General features: G+C 38.7%; 1 protein-coding gene across 4 annotated transcripts in view; it reads right to left on the reverse strand.

The window, feature by feature from the left end:
* The window catches only part of LOC140202972 (protein tweety homolog 3-like), a 202,874-nt gene that overhangs the window by 120,501 nt on the left and 65,213 nt on the right, over nt 1-17,160 (reverse strand). For all 4 annotated transcript variants that reach the window (XM_072268621.1, XM_072268620.1, XM_072268619.1 and 1 more), the window contains exon 2: nt 1,974-2,140. In XM_072268621.1, coding sequence (XP_072124722.1) covers nt 1,974-2,140 — 167 coding nt within the window. The remainder of the gene's footprint in view (nt 1-1,973; nt 2,141-17,160) is intronic.

A 17,160-nucleotide genomic window follows, 5' to 3' on the forward strand; every position in this document is an offset into this window, starting at 1 on the left:
AGGATAGAGATTACAGCAAAATTAACATCAAATGAAGCAGCATCAGTATTAAAACTTAGTTTCAGGATAACGACTATATTTAGTAGTCAACTAAAATTTCATTTTCAGCACATTCTTTTCACATCTTTAATCAGAGGTGCAGCCACGACCTGCCTGACAGTCTGAAAATGTTATTGTAAAACATGTATGATGAAGTATACAACAATTATGAGCTGCTTTTGCCTTACAACTTGTTAAGCATTTAGGTTTATTTAGTGTTTTCATTAACATTGCTCTATGAAAATATGCAGGTGGATATTGTTACGCTACTGAAACCATTCAGCCTAACCAAACCACTCTGACACTATGTTCCACTCACATTTCTTCCAGCCTTACCTCCTTGCTTCCTTTTAAATGCTTCTATGCCATTTGTGTTTCTGTACTCTTTGTACAATTAAATTTCTTCTGGATTCTCTTTTAGATTTCTCAGTGATTATCTTTTATGAATAATCTCTGTGTTTTTCCATTCGGACCACTATTAAGTCACCTTTCAGTCTTCTCAAGAAACCGAGTCTGCTTATCATTCAAATTCCTGGCATCACCTGATCAATCTTCCCTGAACTATACACACAGTTCCTAATTTATTTTTATAATGAAAACCAGAGCTATATGTACAGTAGCTCTCCAAGCACAATCCAACCACAATCTGGGAAAACTTCCCTATGTTTCAATTCTATCCCCTAGAAGAAAATACAATTTTATGACTTTGCTACCTGTGGTTCAACTTTTAGCAATTGACGTACTACTTTGTTCCTCTGCCCAACTATACTCACAGCTTTCAAGAAATAACTGACCTCCAAGTACTTCTTATAAAAACACAGTTGTTTATGTTGAAATTTATTTGCCAGTTATTAGCCCATTTAACTTGTAATCCACCTCATTACTATCTCCAAACAACTCCTCTATCATCTAATTTGTTAATGATCTTTGTAAACTGCTATGATCCCAAAATGATTGTGGGAGACCATTTCTAACTCTTTTCCTTATTGTGAACAGCTACTCTTTACTTCCATCAATTTCTCCTATTTGGAGGCTACTTATACCGAGATCCTGCTCGCCAACTCCAAATTAGTTGGCCATACTTGTCTGTTGTGATGTACCTTCAAAGGCATTTGTTAAAGCTAGAAAAATCTTACTGTTTAATCTTTCCTATGGTTTGCTGTTCCTCTCTGTGCCTACTTTTTTTAAAACGAGGTTGAGTTGCTAGCTCGACGTCAATCCAGCATGGATGGAAAGCATGCAAGCAGGGGGGCCATATTCGAACCCAGGATCACTTGCCCTGAAGCCCAGTGCACCACTACCCCACCGCCTTTCCTGGATCTCCTCAAAAAAAATGTCAGTCAAGATAGATCTTCCTTTTGAAACTCAAGATGAGCACTTATTATACTTTTCATTTCCACATGATCTTCTATGCTCTCCTTTAGTAAGGATTTCATTGTTACCTGATACTAAACTGTCTGACTGACAATTTCAAGAAGTTTCATAAGAATGTGGCTAATCTGAAGAACCCAATATAATGGTCAGTTAGGAGCTCACTGTATCATTCAGAAAAAGAGTACAAGCAACCACCTTGTCACCGTAGTTTGGGTAACAGAAATTCAGCACAAATAGCTACCAAAAGATTTGAGATATGGAATAAAAAATTGCTCACAAAATTTACACAAAAAAACAGTAAATGCATCAATTTTCTTTCGACTTGCATGCTGCTTTACAATGTGGTAAATCATGATACACAGAACAAAGAGGGGTGCAGCACAGGAGTAGACCAGCTAATGACGTCTGTGCCAAGCATGATACTGAACTAAACTAATTCCTTCTGGTTGTACATAGTTTTATTTCGATGGTTTCCTAGGAACACAACCAAACATAAAATACTGGGATCACCTGTGTTGCCATATAAACAAAATCTCAAACTGTTAACGTATTGACCTTACCTGCACACAAGTGTTGCTATGATCACACACCATGCTGTACAGCAACAGTCTGCATTTGGCTGATCTTCAGCCTTCCGCCGACAGCAAAGCCAAAAAGAATAGAAGAGAAGGAAGAGTAGGTTGAGGGCCAGACAGACGAGAGCAACTCCACCTAACAGCAGGAGTGACTGAAAAAATAAGAGGGATGGGGAATTAGTCATTCAATCTAATTTAAACATATCAACAAAAGTTATGCCATTATCCCAAGATTCATAAACATTCACAAATTCCAAAACTAAGGGCAATTTAACCAAAATCCTAAGATTTTCCCATTTGTGCGCATTTGAGAACATGAAATCCTTTCACATAATTTACATTATTGTAAATCAATGACTAATTTTCAGAAATTGAATTTTTGAAAAATGTGTCAGAGACAGATAAACATGAGCTGCCCTGAGAAAGGTTCTGGATTGATGGCATTTGAGCATATTTGAATGTTAATTACAATTTATAAGAATTCATGACATTTCAGTCTTCTGGGGACAAATAGAGCAATTTATTTTCATGAACTTCTAATCACAACACTTGATTTATATCAAATCATTCACTCATTTAATCATTACTTTTTCTGAAGCTCATCAAAAATTGGCATTTTCAAGAAGAAATGAATTGTTTATCATTTGCAGCCTTCAATAATCATTGAAATGTTGGTGTTTAACTAAATGTGCTCACAAGCTGCTGTTGGGAACAATAACACAGCTACCAACAGCAGCTGTTGTGTTCAAACTTTTGAATATTTCAGTCCAACAATTCAAAAGTTACCCAAATGTCCATTTTGTCATTTAAGATCATTGAAGTGGAATTCTACTTACAAGTAATGAACAGATGTTATAGCACCTCTAGTTGTTTTCTACTAAGGAAAAGGGAACTGCACAATATCATTTAAAAGCTAAGGTACTGCCTTAGAGGTATAATGAAAATAAAAGGGCATGGCATTTGCACTGATATGTACAAAGGCAAGCTAAAAGCAGATCATCTCTAAATACCACTCAAAAAAAGTTCAAGAATTTTGATTAAGATGGGGGAAAAAGTTGGAGAGAAAAAAAGCAGTAGTTGAAACACCTGGAAAGGTAACATATGCAGGAAATCAGCACAACTGTTGTGTTATCAGATAAGCAAGCACACAAGTTGTAATTGAAAGCTGACTCATTCGATCAGCTTTTATCAAAGCGCATACAAAGAAAATACAGCTGGTGGATACTGAACTTTATGAACACTTAAGTCAATGACAAACAATCAAGAATGAAATGTGTATGTCGTCCTTAATATCCTACAGCCAATTTGCTCTTGAAGTGCATTCAAGACAGACTCAGTAGCTATTGTACAAACAGGAAATACCTCTTTATCAGTGGGGAATTGGTTCTGGGACGCCCGCGGATACCAAAAAACGCGGATGCCCAAGTCCATTATATAAAAATAGCATAGTAATTGCATATACCCTATGCACATCCTCCTGTATACTTTCAATCATCTCTAGATTACTTATAATACCTAACACAATGTCAATGCTATGTAAATAGTTGTTATACTGCACTGTAAAGGGAATAAAGACAGGAAAAAATGCGCAAACGAGTGCTGGGGAGAGAACTTCCAGGTTTTCCCAATCCGTGGTTGGTTGAATCCGTGCATGCGGAACCCACAGATAAGGAGGGCCGACTTTATTACACAAGCCACTATTAAATGAATCATCGGATATTCTGTTTCAGTGATGTTGACAGAGCATTAGTGTTTGCCAGAACACATGAAAACTCCCCTGCTCTTTCCTCCCCCCACCCCCCTATATAGCAGGAGCCAGGACCAAATTTAACATCTCATCCTTTCAAGCTGCTACCTCCAACAATGCAGTACTTAGTTCTGCACTGAATGATAGATTATGTGTTCATGTCTTGGTGTGGTACTTGAACAGACAATAGATACATATACAAGAAAATAAAGGGTGAAAAAAAAACAGACCATAAAGAGTAACAAGAGGGAGAATGAAAAACTTGCAAAAGGATGTCAAAACTCTTTTCACTTAGAGACAAGCAATATGGAACCCTTGAAAAATATAGAGTGGTATTGCAACTGAAAGTGAATGAATACCAGCAAGGACAGGTAATCACTTTTGTCTATAACAATAAAAAATAATTATGAGTTTATAAATAAAGTATAGTGTGGCTAAACACAAATTCTTAGCTGATAACTAAGGTAATGGATCAACCAAGTGTAACAGGACTTGTAGTCCAAGCTGCCCGTGTCCATTGGGAAAAAAGCCAATACTGATTTTAGATGGGAGGCAGAAAAAGCATGGTACAAAGTAAATACAGGTTTCCCCCGCCATCCGAAGGTAAAGCGTTCTTATGAAACGGTTCGCAAGCCGGAATGTCGTAAAGCAAAGAAGCAATTACCATTTATATGGGAAAATTTTGTGAGCGTTCGCAGACCCAAAAATAACCTACCAAATCATGCCAAATAACACATAAAACCTAAAATAACAGTAACATATAGTAAAAGCAGGAGTGATATGATAAATACACAGCCTATATAAAGTAGAAATACTTTTCCACAATCATTGCCGGCACTGCTCTCCGTAGCGAAAATCTCACGCAAGCGCTCTTGGCAAAAACACTCTCTCCAGTAACCTTTAAGCTATGAAGCTGCCAAATCATACCAAATAACACGTAAAAATACACAGTCTATATAAAGTAGAAATAATACATGTACAGTGTAGTATCACTTACCGGAATTGGGACAGCACCAAGCACACTGATGATAGTGTGTTAGGCTGAGTCCGTGGAGTTTGGGTGGTGCAGTGGCCCCCACTCTCCGGGCTGATAACCAATACCGATCCGCGAAGCATGCAGGGGTACAGTGGTAGCCAGGACACACCCAGTACATCTTTAAGAAAAAAGCTGAAACTAACAAGCTAATTAATTAGGTGCCACCTGGCACGTAAATGTCGGCCCAGATCAGAGAAGATGCAATTGGCAATCTCCTATGTCTGCCTGCCTCGATGTCGAAGGTCAAGGTTCGTCATCTGCTGTGGTTGATGTGGAAGACTTGCTTGACTGCCGAGCCTTGCGCATTTTTCTATCATACAGTTCTTTGTAAGCACTCAAACCATCTTGCAAATACTGTATGCCCTAAACCGACGTACCCTTTTAAAATTAAAGTCGTACTTTATCATTGCAGTGAAAATCTCACGCATTTGCTTCACGTTCAATTCCTGGACGACTTCATTTTCGCTACTGAATTCGGTTTCGATTGTTATCCTTTCCACTTCCAACTGCATCAGCTCTTCATCTATCAGTTCTTGGTCACGGGATGCCAAAACCTCTTCAGCATCATCTTCATCAACTTCCACAAGCCAAACTCACTTTGTCCTTACTTTGTTCACCACGATCGAAACGCTTAATTATGTCTAGTTTTACGCTGAGTGTAACACCCTTACGAGCTCTTTTAGGCTTTTCAGATACCATCTTGCTAACGGCTGCTCACAGGCACGTGTTCAAGCAATACCAGCTAGAATGCCGTTCTGAACGCGGGGGAGAGCGGCTGCTCCGGGTGCGCGGTGCGCTGATTTTTTTTCACGCACTGCCCTTCTTCGTAACAGTGAAAACACCTTCTGTTAGCGAAAACAGGTAACTAATGTAGGACTTTCGTAACAGTGAGATTTCGTAAAGGGAACGTTCGAAAAGTGGGGGACACCTGTAGTGACAATCTAAAAACATTAGGACATCCAAAGGATACCTGGGAATTCATGTATATTGACATGTTAACCTACACCTTATGGGCAGCTGCAGTGTAGAAAATAATCTTGAATAGTGATGGTATGATACCATTTTCTTGGAGGGTTGAAATGCAGTGCGGTAGTTGTGCTATAATTGTACCGAGACCTGGAGAGAGGATGTGATGTGGATGGTACTGGATGCTGCACTTATGTGACTGCAATGTAGTAAAGGTTTATTAGAATATCACACTTCATGATTGAATTCTGAAGAAAGACCCCTCAATTCATTAAGAAATTCAACTGAAATTTTCAATATATTTAAGATTTTTTTTAAAAAATATGCAGGGAGAGGAACAGTTTCTGTTGCCTAGGGAAACCGGGATCAAGGACATCTGAAATTAAGGGTGTCAAGAGTAAAATGAAAAGCTCAAATGGTAAGGATAATAAAATCAGGCAGAGAAAAATAGTTGGTTTTTTCAGGTTGATAGCCCTTCACCAGAACAGGATAAGTGGAAAACTCAGTTACAGAGAGCAAGAGAACACCTCTGTAAGGGTTTCTAAACTTGTTTGGAAACAGTGCAGAAGACAAAAGATAGACTTCAACTTGGGAGTGGAATGGAGACCACCCCTGCAGACCAAATGCAAAGCACTAAATTGGAAATGAAAATGAACAGTTCTTGCCCCTCCTTCCAAGCAAAGCAAGGTTAACAATTCTATTTGTCCACATGTTCCACTTCTCCAGAATCCACCTATAATATTTCATCCTCTATTTCCACCACCTTCAACAAGATTCCATGAGCAGATGAATCTCCCCCTCCCTTCCAGCATTCCAAAGGTACCATTCTTTCCTTTAGCAACTAACCGGTTTTCTTTTCTACCTTCAGGCACACCCTTTCTTCTTGCATCACCAATCGTAATATGGGCAAGTGCAACATCAATCCTTCTAGTTAGGCCCTTCACACTACTTAGGGATTCAGACAATCCTTCCAGGTGCAACATTAATTCGTCCATCATAAAATCATAGAAAAGCACAGCCCAGAAACAGGCCCTTTGGCCCATCTACATTTTAAATCTACCATATTGCATTCAGTATTAACTAAGATAAACAGGCATTCGTCACATCTTTTAGATAGCACTTTTCAACAGCATTTTTTGTCACAAGAGCATTCTAGGTCTTTACTCTGCCAAAAAATATTTCTTATGTTGTCTATCCAACATAAGTCCCCATCTGTAACCTTAAATACTGGTTGTCCCACTTCTTCAGTTCTGATGACAAGTGGTCAATCCAAATGCTAACCACCTCTTTCTTTCTCCAGAGAAGCTGTTGAATATGCAGACCTGCAGCATTTTCTGAAACAAAATGCTGGAGATGCAGTATACAGACAATATTTCAAGCATTTCCATTTCATTTCAGATTTTCTGCATCTGCAGCTTTTATTAATGTCAACATTTTGTTCTTTGCAGATTTTCAGCTTTTCCACTTCTCAATTAGTTAGGAATGAATGAAGTTCGGTAAAATGTGGTAGAAGTCTACACCCAGTGGTGCAGGCAATAATCAATGCTATACTATTTTAAATTTTAGGTTGGCAAGACATTTGTCAACTAAAAAGTATAAGGAGATACGGAGCTAAACTCAGTGTAAACAAGGAGGGTCAGACAGTCATAGGTCTTTTAAAGAGGATAAATAAGCATGCAATTCTTGCAGAGCACTAACCCACATATTCTAGAGTTAAAAATTATCTTTTTCTGTTAGTGGGTCATTCAGCGAATTAACAACTTCACTTGTGATTGAAGCGTCTGTTGTTTCACTGTATCTTATAGGGAAAGGTATTCACAGAGTTTTCAGTTTAGATAAAGATTTCCAAGTGAAACAGCAAGGTGACTTTTCTCCTTACAGCCTAATGGCCAAGCACTTTCTGGTCTACTTCAGACTTTGCAATTTGTTGACAGTTGTAATTCCTCCAGAATCAAAAGCTCTACTGATCACTGAAGACAAAGCTAAACTTTAATCTGTGCTCTCTGGTTTCTGACCTTCCTTCAGAGTCCTGGTTAATGTCCTTATTTCCTCCCACGTTTGTGATTTTGAACAACCTCCTTGCTCAAACAATGACCCAATTAATTCAGATTTTCTTTCTAATCTGTTTTTCATCCTGGATGATATTTTAGGAAATCATTCCTGCACTTTCTTCAGGACTTTCTAATGTAATAGCCAGAATAGTAATCTCCTCTACCTTATTTGCCAAAGAGATCCCATGTCCCCTTTTTGTCCTCTCAACTTACATGGCTTGCATTCACTGCCTCTCCACTCAGCTTTGGTGCACCTAGGTAGCAGCAAAATATATCAGGCTGCTGTTTAATCAATTACAGCTCTGCACTCAACACCATCATCCTCATACTACTAAATAGACAAGCTTCAAAATCAAAGCCTCTATGTCTCATTCTGCAACTTGATCACACCAACCACAATCTCTTTCAGCTGCTTCCATCAGGGAAACAGTGCCGCAGCATAAAAGCCAGGACCAACAGACTCCGTGACAGCTTCTTCCACCAGGCCATCAGACTGATTAACTCATGCTGATTTGAGTGTACCGTACTCTATATTACATTGACTGTTCTATTTATTATAAATTACTATGATTGCACATTTAGATGGAGACGTAACGTAAAAATTTTTACTCCTCATGTATGTGAAGGATATAAGCATTAAAGTCAATTCAAGCTTTGACTTTTTTATTGGGAGATTTCAGTTGGTGCCTATCAGTAACAATCAAGACAGACAAATCAAGGAGACATACTTAACTCATTGTTCTACTCTCTCTATACTCTTGACTGTGTGGTTAGGTGCAACTATCAATTCACCAATAACACCACTGCTGTTGACAGAATCTTAGATATACAATGTGATGGGTTACAGGAATGAGGTAGATCAGCTGGTTGTGTGATGTTGCAACAACAACCATGCATTCAGCGTCAGCAAGACCATGGAATTGACTGTGGACTTCAGAAAGGGGAAGTCAAGAGAACACACATCAGTCCTTGTTGAAGGACCAGTGGTAGAAATGGTGAGCAGCTTCAGGATCCTGGGTGTCAACGTCTCAGCGGATCTATCCTGGGCCTAACACACTGATACAATCATGAAGACAGCACACCAGCAGCTCTACTTCACAAGAAGCTTTAGACAGTTGTAGACTCAGCCAGTTCCATCACAGGCATAACCCTCCACATCAAGGTCATCTTCAAGAGCGGCACCTCAATAAGCCAATATCCATTACTAAAGACCCTCACCATCCAACACATACAAGGGAAAATCTGCAGATGTTGGAAATCTGAGCAACACACACTAAATGTTAGAGGAAAACAGCAGGCCAGGAAAAAAGTACAGTTGACGTTTCAGGCCGAAACCCTTCGGCAGGTCTGGAGAAAAAAAGCTGAGGGGTAGATTTGATAGGTGGGGGGGGGGGGAGGGAGAGAGAAAAACGCCAGGTGATAGGTAAAACTTGGAAGGGGAGGGTTAAAGCAAAGAGCTAAGAAGTTGGTGAAAGAGACAGAAGGCCATGGAAGAAAGGAAGGGAGGGGGGGGAGAAGCCCCAGAGGGAGGCGACGGGCGGGCAAACAGATAACGAGAGGACAAGGGGATGGGAAATGGTGAAGGGGGGGAGGCGGCACTAGTGGAAGTTTGAGAAATCGATGTTCATGCCATCAGATTGGAGGCTACCCAAACAGAATACATTATTGCATTATTACATTGGGAAAAAGGTACAAGTGTCTGAAGATCCATACTCATCATTTTAACAACAGTTTCTCCACCTCCACTATCAGATTTCTGAACAGTTCCTGAACCCATGAACACTACTACCTCCTCATATAAAATAAACAAATAGTGAAAAGGATGCAAGTTTTTTTTATTTCTGGCAAAACAAAAGATTCCATGGCTCACGTAAGATTCCGAGACAAAGTGTAACTTAACTGTAGATACAGGATTTACTGAAATTGTCCCAACTCAGATATATGATAAAAATGAACAAGATGAATCAGGCTCCTAGCTGAATCCTGATGTGCTCAAGAGCAAATGGCCTAGAAATTTAAAGAGTAACATTTGCAGCCTGTGGCTATGGTTGCAAAGTCACATAGAGTAAAAGGAAAAGATAGTAAGGACAACTACCTTACTGGAGTGTCCTCAGCTATGAAGACACTCCAGTCAGGGGGAAAAAAAATGACCCAGTCAGTCAATAGAAAGTATTTCTGCAGTGACGGCAGAGAGACGCCAGAAAGCATGCAACATCTGACCATCAGTGAGTATAAAGGCTTAAACTATTAACTTAAGATATGAAAAGTTACATCAGCTATTAAGTTCCAATAATCTTTCAATTCAGTCGGATATCACAGAAAAAGTTATACTCCATCATCATTCATTCAATCTGACTATTTTACAACTAGTAATAATTTAAATTATTAATAATTTAACCTGACTAATTTTAAAAGTAAACAAGTGCAACAGAGATGCACGCCCTTCATTTTATGGCTTCAAATGTTCCTGTTCTGCTTCAGAGAACAATGTTGAATTCCACATCCTCTCCATCTTAAGTCTTTCAGCTTTCATAAGAGCCACAAATATCTTCTGCATCCCCCCCAATGTCCTTAACATCCAGCCACATGAGAAGGCCATGCCTAGAATTTTCCAGTGTTTGGGTCTATTAATGTTTTATAAATGTTTAGCATAAGCACGTCTCATTTTGTAGCACATCTCATTTTATAATGTATAATGTCTAATCCATGTACAGTGGTATGCAAGAGTTTGGGCACCCCAGTCAAAATTTCTGATACGGTGAATAGCTAAGCCAGTAAAAGATGACCTGATTTCCAAAAGGCATAAAGTTAAAGATGACACATTTCTTTAATATTTCTCGTATTTTAAGCAAGATTACTTTTTTTATTTCCATCTTCTACAGTTTCAAAATAACAAAAAAGGAAAAGGGCCCGAAGCAAAAGTTTGGGCACCCTGCATGGTCAGTACTTAGTAACACCCTCTTTGCCAAGTATCACAGCTTGTAAATGCTTTCTATAGCCAGCTAAGAGTCTTTCAATTCTTGTTTGGGGGATTTTAGCCCATTTGGGCTGTCTTGCATGCACTGCTCTTTTGAGGTCTATCCACAGATTTCCAATGATGTTTTGGTCGGGAGGGCCATGGCAAAACCTTCAGCTTGCGCCTCTTGAGGTAGTCCATTATGGATTTTGAGGTGTGTTTAGGATCATTATCCTGCTGTAGAAGCCATCCTCTTCTTCGCTCTACCAGTGAAATGTTCCCCGTGCCACTGGCTGCAACACAAACCCAAAGCATGATCGATGCACCCCTGTGCTTAACAGTTGGAGAGGTGTTCTTTGCATGAAATTCTGTACCCTTTTTTCTCCAAACATACAGCCAGAAAGTTCTATTTTAACTTCATCAGTCCACAGGACTTCTTTCCAAAATGCATCAGGCTTGTTTAAATGTTCATTTGCAAACTTCTGACGCTGAACTTTGTGGTAAGGACGCAGAAAAGGTTTTCTTCTGATGACTCTTCCACGAAGGTCATATTTGTGTAGGTGTCACTGCACAGTAGAACAGTGCACCACCACTCCAGAGTCTGCTAAATCTTCCTGAAGATCTTTTGCAGTCAAATGGGAGTTTTGATTTGCCTATCTAGCAATCCTACGAGCAGTTCTCCTGGAATGTTTTCTTGGTCTTCCAGACCTCAACTTGACCTCCACCATTCCTGTTAACTGCCATTTTTTAATTACATTACAAACTGAGGAAACAGCTACCTAAAAACGCTTTGCTATCTTTTTATAGCCTTCTCCTGCTTTCTGGGCATCATTTACTTTAATTTTCAGAGTGCTACGCAGCTGCTTAGAGGAGCCCATGGCTGCTGATCGTTGGGACAAGGTTTGAGGAGTCAGGCTATTTATAAAGCTTTGAAATTTGCATCACCTGGCCTTTCTAACGCTGACTGTGAACAAGCCATAGCCATAACAAGCTAATTAAGGTTTGAGACCTTGGTAAAAGTTATCTGAGAGCTCAAATCTCTTGAGGTGCCCAAACTTTTGCATGGTGCTCCTTTCCTTTTTTTCACTCTAAAATTGTACAAAACAAAAATAATATACTAATCTTGCTTAAAATGTTGAAAAGAATGTTTCATCTTTAACTTGATGACTTTTGGAGATCAGTTCATCTTCTACTCACTTAACTATTCACAGTAACAGAAATTTTGACCAGGGTGCCCAATCTTCTGCATGCCACTGTATACATTTCAAGATAGATACTGAACAAATTACCATCTAAATATCAAATAGGATATGCACCACTGAGAGCAAAAATAATTCCAGATGTAACATAATTCATTTGCTTTGTGAATACATGGGAAATTTAAATAGGGAAATAGATTCAAACAATATTTAATTCATTATAACTTTGAGTGAATTTAGATTGAGAAACATTCTGAATCCAGTCAACCTAGCTCTTTGGGGAAATAAAAATCTTAGCCAACATGTATTTAAGTCAGGAGACACAAGAGACTGGAGATGCAGGAATCTGGAGAAAAAATAAACTGCCGGAAGAAATCAAGAGCATCTGGGGAGCCAAAGGGACGGTCAACATTTCAGAGCGATATTCTGCCTAAGAACAGAGGGCGTGAAGGGAAGATAGGCAGAATAGCAAAGTAAGGGCGGGGTAACACAGAGACGGCTATGTGGTAGGTGCAAACATAACCATGTACTAAAGCTATCCCGTGAGTGTATGGATTCTAAAAATTAAACCCCTGAAACAATCACATCAAATAATTAAGGTTATTTCAAACATAGGCAAATTCAGGCTCCAAGTTTAACACTAAATCCAACATGTCACCCTTCAATTAAAAAAGCATAATTGACACCTGTTTAATGATGAAATAATTAAATAATCAAAAATTGCAAAAATCTAAAGACTTTCTGCATTTGATCAAGGATTCAATTAAGCCTACTTAATAAAAATATTACCCTGATATTAAGCAATCTAATAAACTGTTTCCTGTGGCAGGTAGATGAACATTCAGAAAATATTGGTAACAAAAAGTAGGTGTGCTAAGCATTAGTAAAATAATGAAGTAAGTTAAAGAGTTTTTAAATTTTTCTAACAGACTATTTCTTGGAAGACCAATAGAAGCAAATTCAAAAGAATAAAAAGGGCATTACTGAACAGGTTACAAATCCAGATAGTGGAGCAAAGTCATTCAGTGGAAAAATTGAGGAACTTCTTCCAAATAGATAAATAAAGGCACAGCATGTCAAGTACCCCACCCGCCAGCATAGAATGGTATGATACAATGAAAACTCTAGGTTGCTGAATTATTCCAGAGCAGGACAGACATACATGAATTCATAACATGGAGTGACTCAGTCAACAACGTGCAAGACATACTCTAACTGTACAGCCAAGTTGCAATTACTCCAAAAAAAACTCTCACACAATTGTAACAGCTCAGATAATTTTATTTCCAGCAGTGGGAATTGCCTGAGTTTTTGCACAGATGAAAATGAGCAAATTCCAGATCCATTATGTTTACTTGGTTTGTATAAGATTACAGCCCTCATGTATATAGAACAAAACTACATGGAAACAAAGTATCTTCTGGTCAAGATGGTGCCTGTGTATAACACTCCCTCAATCAGCATTTTCTGGATAGACTACAAAACTATTTATTTCACTGTTTTCATCTTGAATGTGTTTCTGGAACTGTTGGAGCCTGTGATTTGCTGTTTGGAGATCACTTGGGTGATCCAACGCTTTGCTGTCTCCGAGAGGATTCTGGGAAGCAGCAAGCACAGGTCTTGAGGCAAGGAGACTGTGGGATAGGGCACAAGCTGATGTTCGACTCCATTTCGGCAATCAAAGCTTCCATTGTTTGCCAATTAAAACAATGTAGGAGATTGGAACATCAAGGCGAATGCAGAGGGTGAGCACCAGCTGCCAGCCTTCTGGATCGCTTGTGGTATCACCCTACTGCTGGAGAGGGGAGGCTGTAGATGTGCCCAGAGAATGTTACCGAGGTTTTCTGCGTTTATGGATAGGGACCTTTTTCCAGTCTTATTCTTTTCTGCCCATTCTTTCTCTTTTTTTTTGCGCATGAAGCAAGATTTGGGAGTTGATATTCTTGTGGTGTTTTGTGCAGGGGGTGAGGGGTTCTGGAGGTCGATGTTCTTGGTGTGATTTTTGTTAGGTTTTTTTTGTGCAAGGAGAGGGGCATTTGGAGGCCAATGCTCTTGTTGCGTTCCATGCAGGGGAGGGGGGAGGGTGATGGTGATGGTCATGGTCATGTTGCAGTTCTTTTTTATGTAGGGGAGTGGGGTTGCTGTTTCTCTCTGAACTGACTTCCACGGTTTTTCTTGGTTATCTGGAGAAGAAAACTTTCAGAAATGTATGCACACTTTGATAATAAATGAACATTTTTTTTAAAAAAATAGAATTAGCAGTAGCCATTATTATAAAAGAACAATGATTTTCCAGTAGGCACTGCAATGGACCATAACCAAAAATCTGACCTTCTTGTTGATGTTCTATTAATATCTATTAATAAATGCACAGTGTGTTAAAGCATCACTGCATGCACTGGAGTTTTAGAGTTAGACAAAATAAACGAGAATACTGCGGAGAAATGGTGATCACTGCAATATAGTGGAAGAGGTAAAGAAAGTCTATAAGGAGCAGAGGAAAGCCAGAGCCTGAGGGAGGGGTGGAAAAAGAAAATAGAAGAGAAGAGCCTGGGACAACGGGTGAAAGTGCTTCAAACAGCCAGTGAAGTAGCTTTGGATGTCTGGAGAAGAGGGCAAGAAGTGAGGCAAAGATTTTGATAGGGAAAGGGGATAGGTAGATTTGGCAAAGAAGTGAGAAAAAGACCAGAAAAATATATAGAGACAGAAGTAAAATAATAAAAAGGTAAACATGGACCAGTTGTAATTCAGAGCAAATGATCTTTATTACAAGAAAGATTTAACAACAGAATTAGGCCAGTTGGCGGCACATCAAGTCTGCACCACCACTTCATTATGGTTGATCCAACTTTCCCCTCAGCCCCAGTCTCCTGCCTTCTCCCCATACCCTTTCATACCCTGACCAATCAAGAATCTATTCTTGCTCTCAGAATGGTTTCCAAAGGCAAATCCACATTACTCTCAAACCAATATGTGTCCTCACGCACTTAGCATCTGGCCCACAAATCCCAAAAGGGAAACAAACTTTTTTTTTCCATTATTTGGGCATGCTCCAGAAATAACAGTCTCCATCCAGCTCCTTCAAAATAAAATTGGTAGAAAAATACAATTTGTCAATCACTGGCTAAGTCAACATTATACATTAAAAACAGAATGATTTAGCAAATAAACAGATGGTTCACTTGAACAGTATGTTTTGAAGCAACTGCCTAGGAAGCTTTATTAAGAACCTTCACTTAAGAAACCACTGAGACACAAACTGTATAAAATCACCTTACTGCTGACACAAAAAAGCAGCAAGTACAGGAACACCCCAATTACCTTTTTTTAAATAAAGGTCACTAATATAGTACAAAAGGAAATCACAAGGCCAAATTCTTTTCTTTTTGTAATTTTTTTATTGAATTTCATCAAATATTTCCATAAGATGCATTTCAGATACTGTACATATATATCATATAATCATATTTGTCACAAATCTCCACATAATCTTTATCTGAGGTATACACTTATAGAAAGGTGAGGAAAGAAAGAACAATCGAAAGAAGAAAACTATGTAGAGTAAGGAGTGATCCTTTTTTTTACAACATATTCATTGACTTGTGAGAATAAAATCAGGCCTATGAGGTGTTATGTAGTTAAACCATTTCTTCCAGTATGAATAAAATTGCTCCAACTTGTGATTAACAGCTGCTGTTATCTTCTCCATTTTGTAAATGTCCATTGTAATTTCCATCCATACATTTAAAGTTGGGCTCTCCTGTGATAACCATTTCCTGGTAAGGGTCTTTTTTTTTAAACCGGACAAAGCCAAATTCTTAGAGAAAAGATACACATACACCTATTAAAATGCTGGAGGAATTCGGCGGGCCAGGCAGCATTGATGGAGAAAAGTCTCAACCCAAAACATCGACTGAATTTTTTTCCCCATAGCCACTGCCTGGCCTTCTGAGTTCCTCCAGCAGTTTGTCTCTTGCTTGGATTTCCAGCATCTGCAGATTTTCTCTTGTTTGTGAGTGGATTACATACACCCATTAAAGTTTTTGCTCTGTATCTATTAGCACTAGATGTTTTCTTGAAAATTTGAAGAAAAGACAAACTGATAATAGCTTGACAAATGTAACCAAGCACTTCAGATTACCTTGGAACGCCTTAGCATGGTCTCTGGAATTACAATGCAGTAATTTTAAACACTCCAGAAACAAGCTAACATTTTTTCTTACTTTTTCCATTCCATATTGCTCACTCTTTCTACTTCACTTATCTTGTTTCTTTCCTATTGTTATATTTTGTTCATCTTAAAAGGCAGGTCACTGAACTTGATGTCCATGAAGTTCTATATTCACATTATGAGGTTGTATTCCCCACACACAACATGACCAGAACAGAGATAAAACAATTTTCAGTAAATCAGGAATTCAAAATTGTAAATTCCATGACTCTGAAATCAGGCTAAGATATAAAGTGGTCAGTACAAGTGGGTGCTTGATGGTCAACGTGAATTCCATGTGGTAAAGGGGCTATTTAAGTGCTGCATAACTCTATAAATAGCTGAAAGTAAATGAAAAGTAGTAAATAAAACACAACGTTTATTCAAACAAAAACTTTAACAGAGCCTGCAAGAGAAGTGGTGTTCCTGCTCAATGTTAATATTCAGCTTCTGCTAGTCTGTATCTAAAATATCCATGAACAGCCAAGAGTAGACATGTTAATGACTTCCTTACGACTGTAAACTAAATTTCAAGCAAGTGCAATTCCTGTTTAAACAGGGAATACAATAGGATGAGAAGTAAATCTTGAGATTGTATACATCCAGCTAAAATTTGGAGATAAATGGTTTTTACCTCTTAAACTTGATGCAACAAAATGAAACAACTTCAGGAAATTCAAGCTTGGAAATCTTGGAAAGGCGTATTTGAGAGCCTGGATTGTTTCTCCATCCAAGAAACAGTCACTATACTGGAACAGGATTTGGCTTAGTTTCTCAGGCTCAAAACAAAGGCCTAATTATCTAATACCCAATATTGCTACAGAGAAAGGAAATCCTGGCCATTTGAGGTTAGTGTATTGCATGCAAGCCTCTAATTACAGGAATAGATGTCATGTCTGTCCAATTACATGTGTCAAACTTGAAACAAAATGCCATTTCTGCATTTACGGAATGCACAATATTTTTAGATTAAATCAGCATTAAGTAGTTTGATGTTTGGATGAAGT

This window comes from Mobula birostris, chromosome 9, assembly GCF_030028105.1.
Source record: "Mobula birostris isolate sMobBir1 chromosome 9, sMobBir1.hap1, whole genome shotgun sequence".
Taxonomy (NCBI): Eukaryota; Metazoa; Chordata; class Chondrichthyes; order Myliobatiformes; family Myliobatidae; genus Mobula; species Mobula birostris.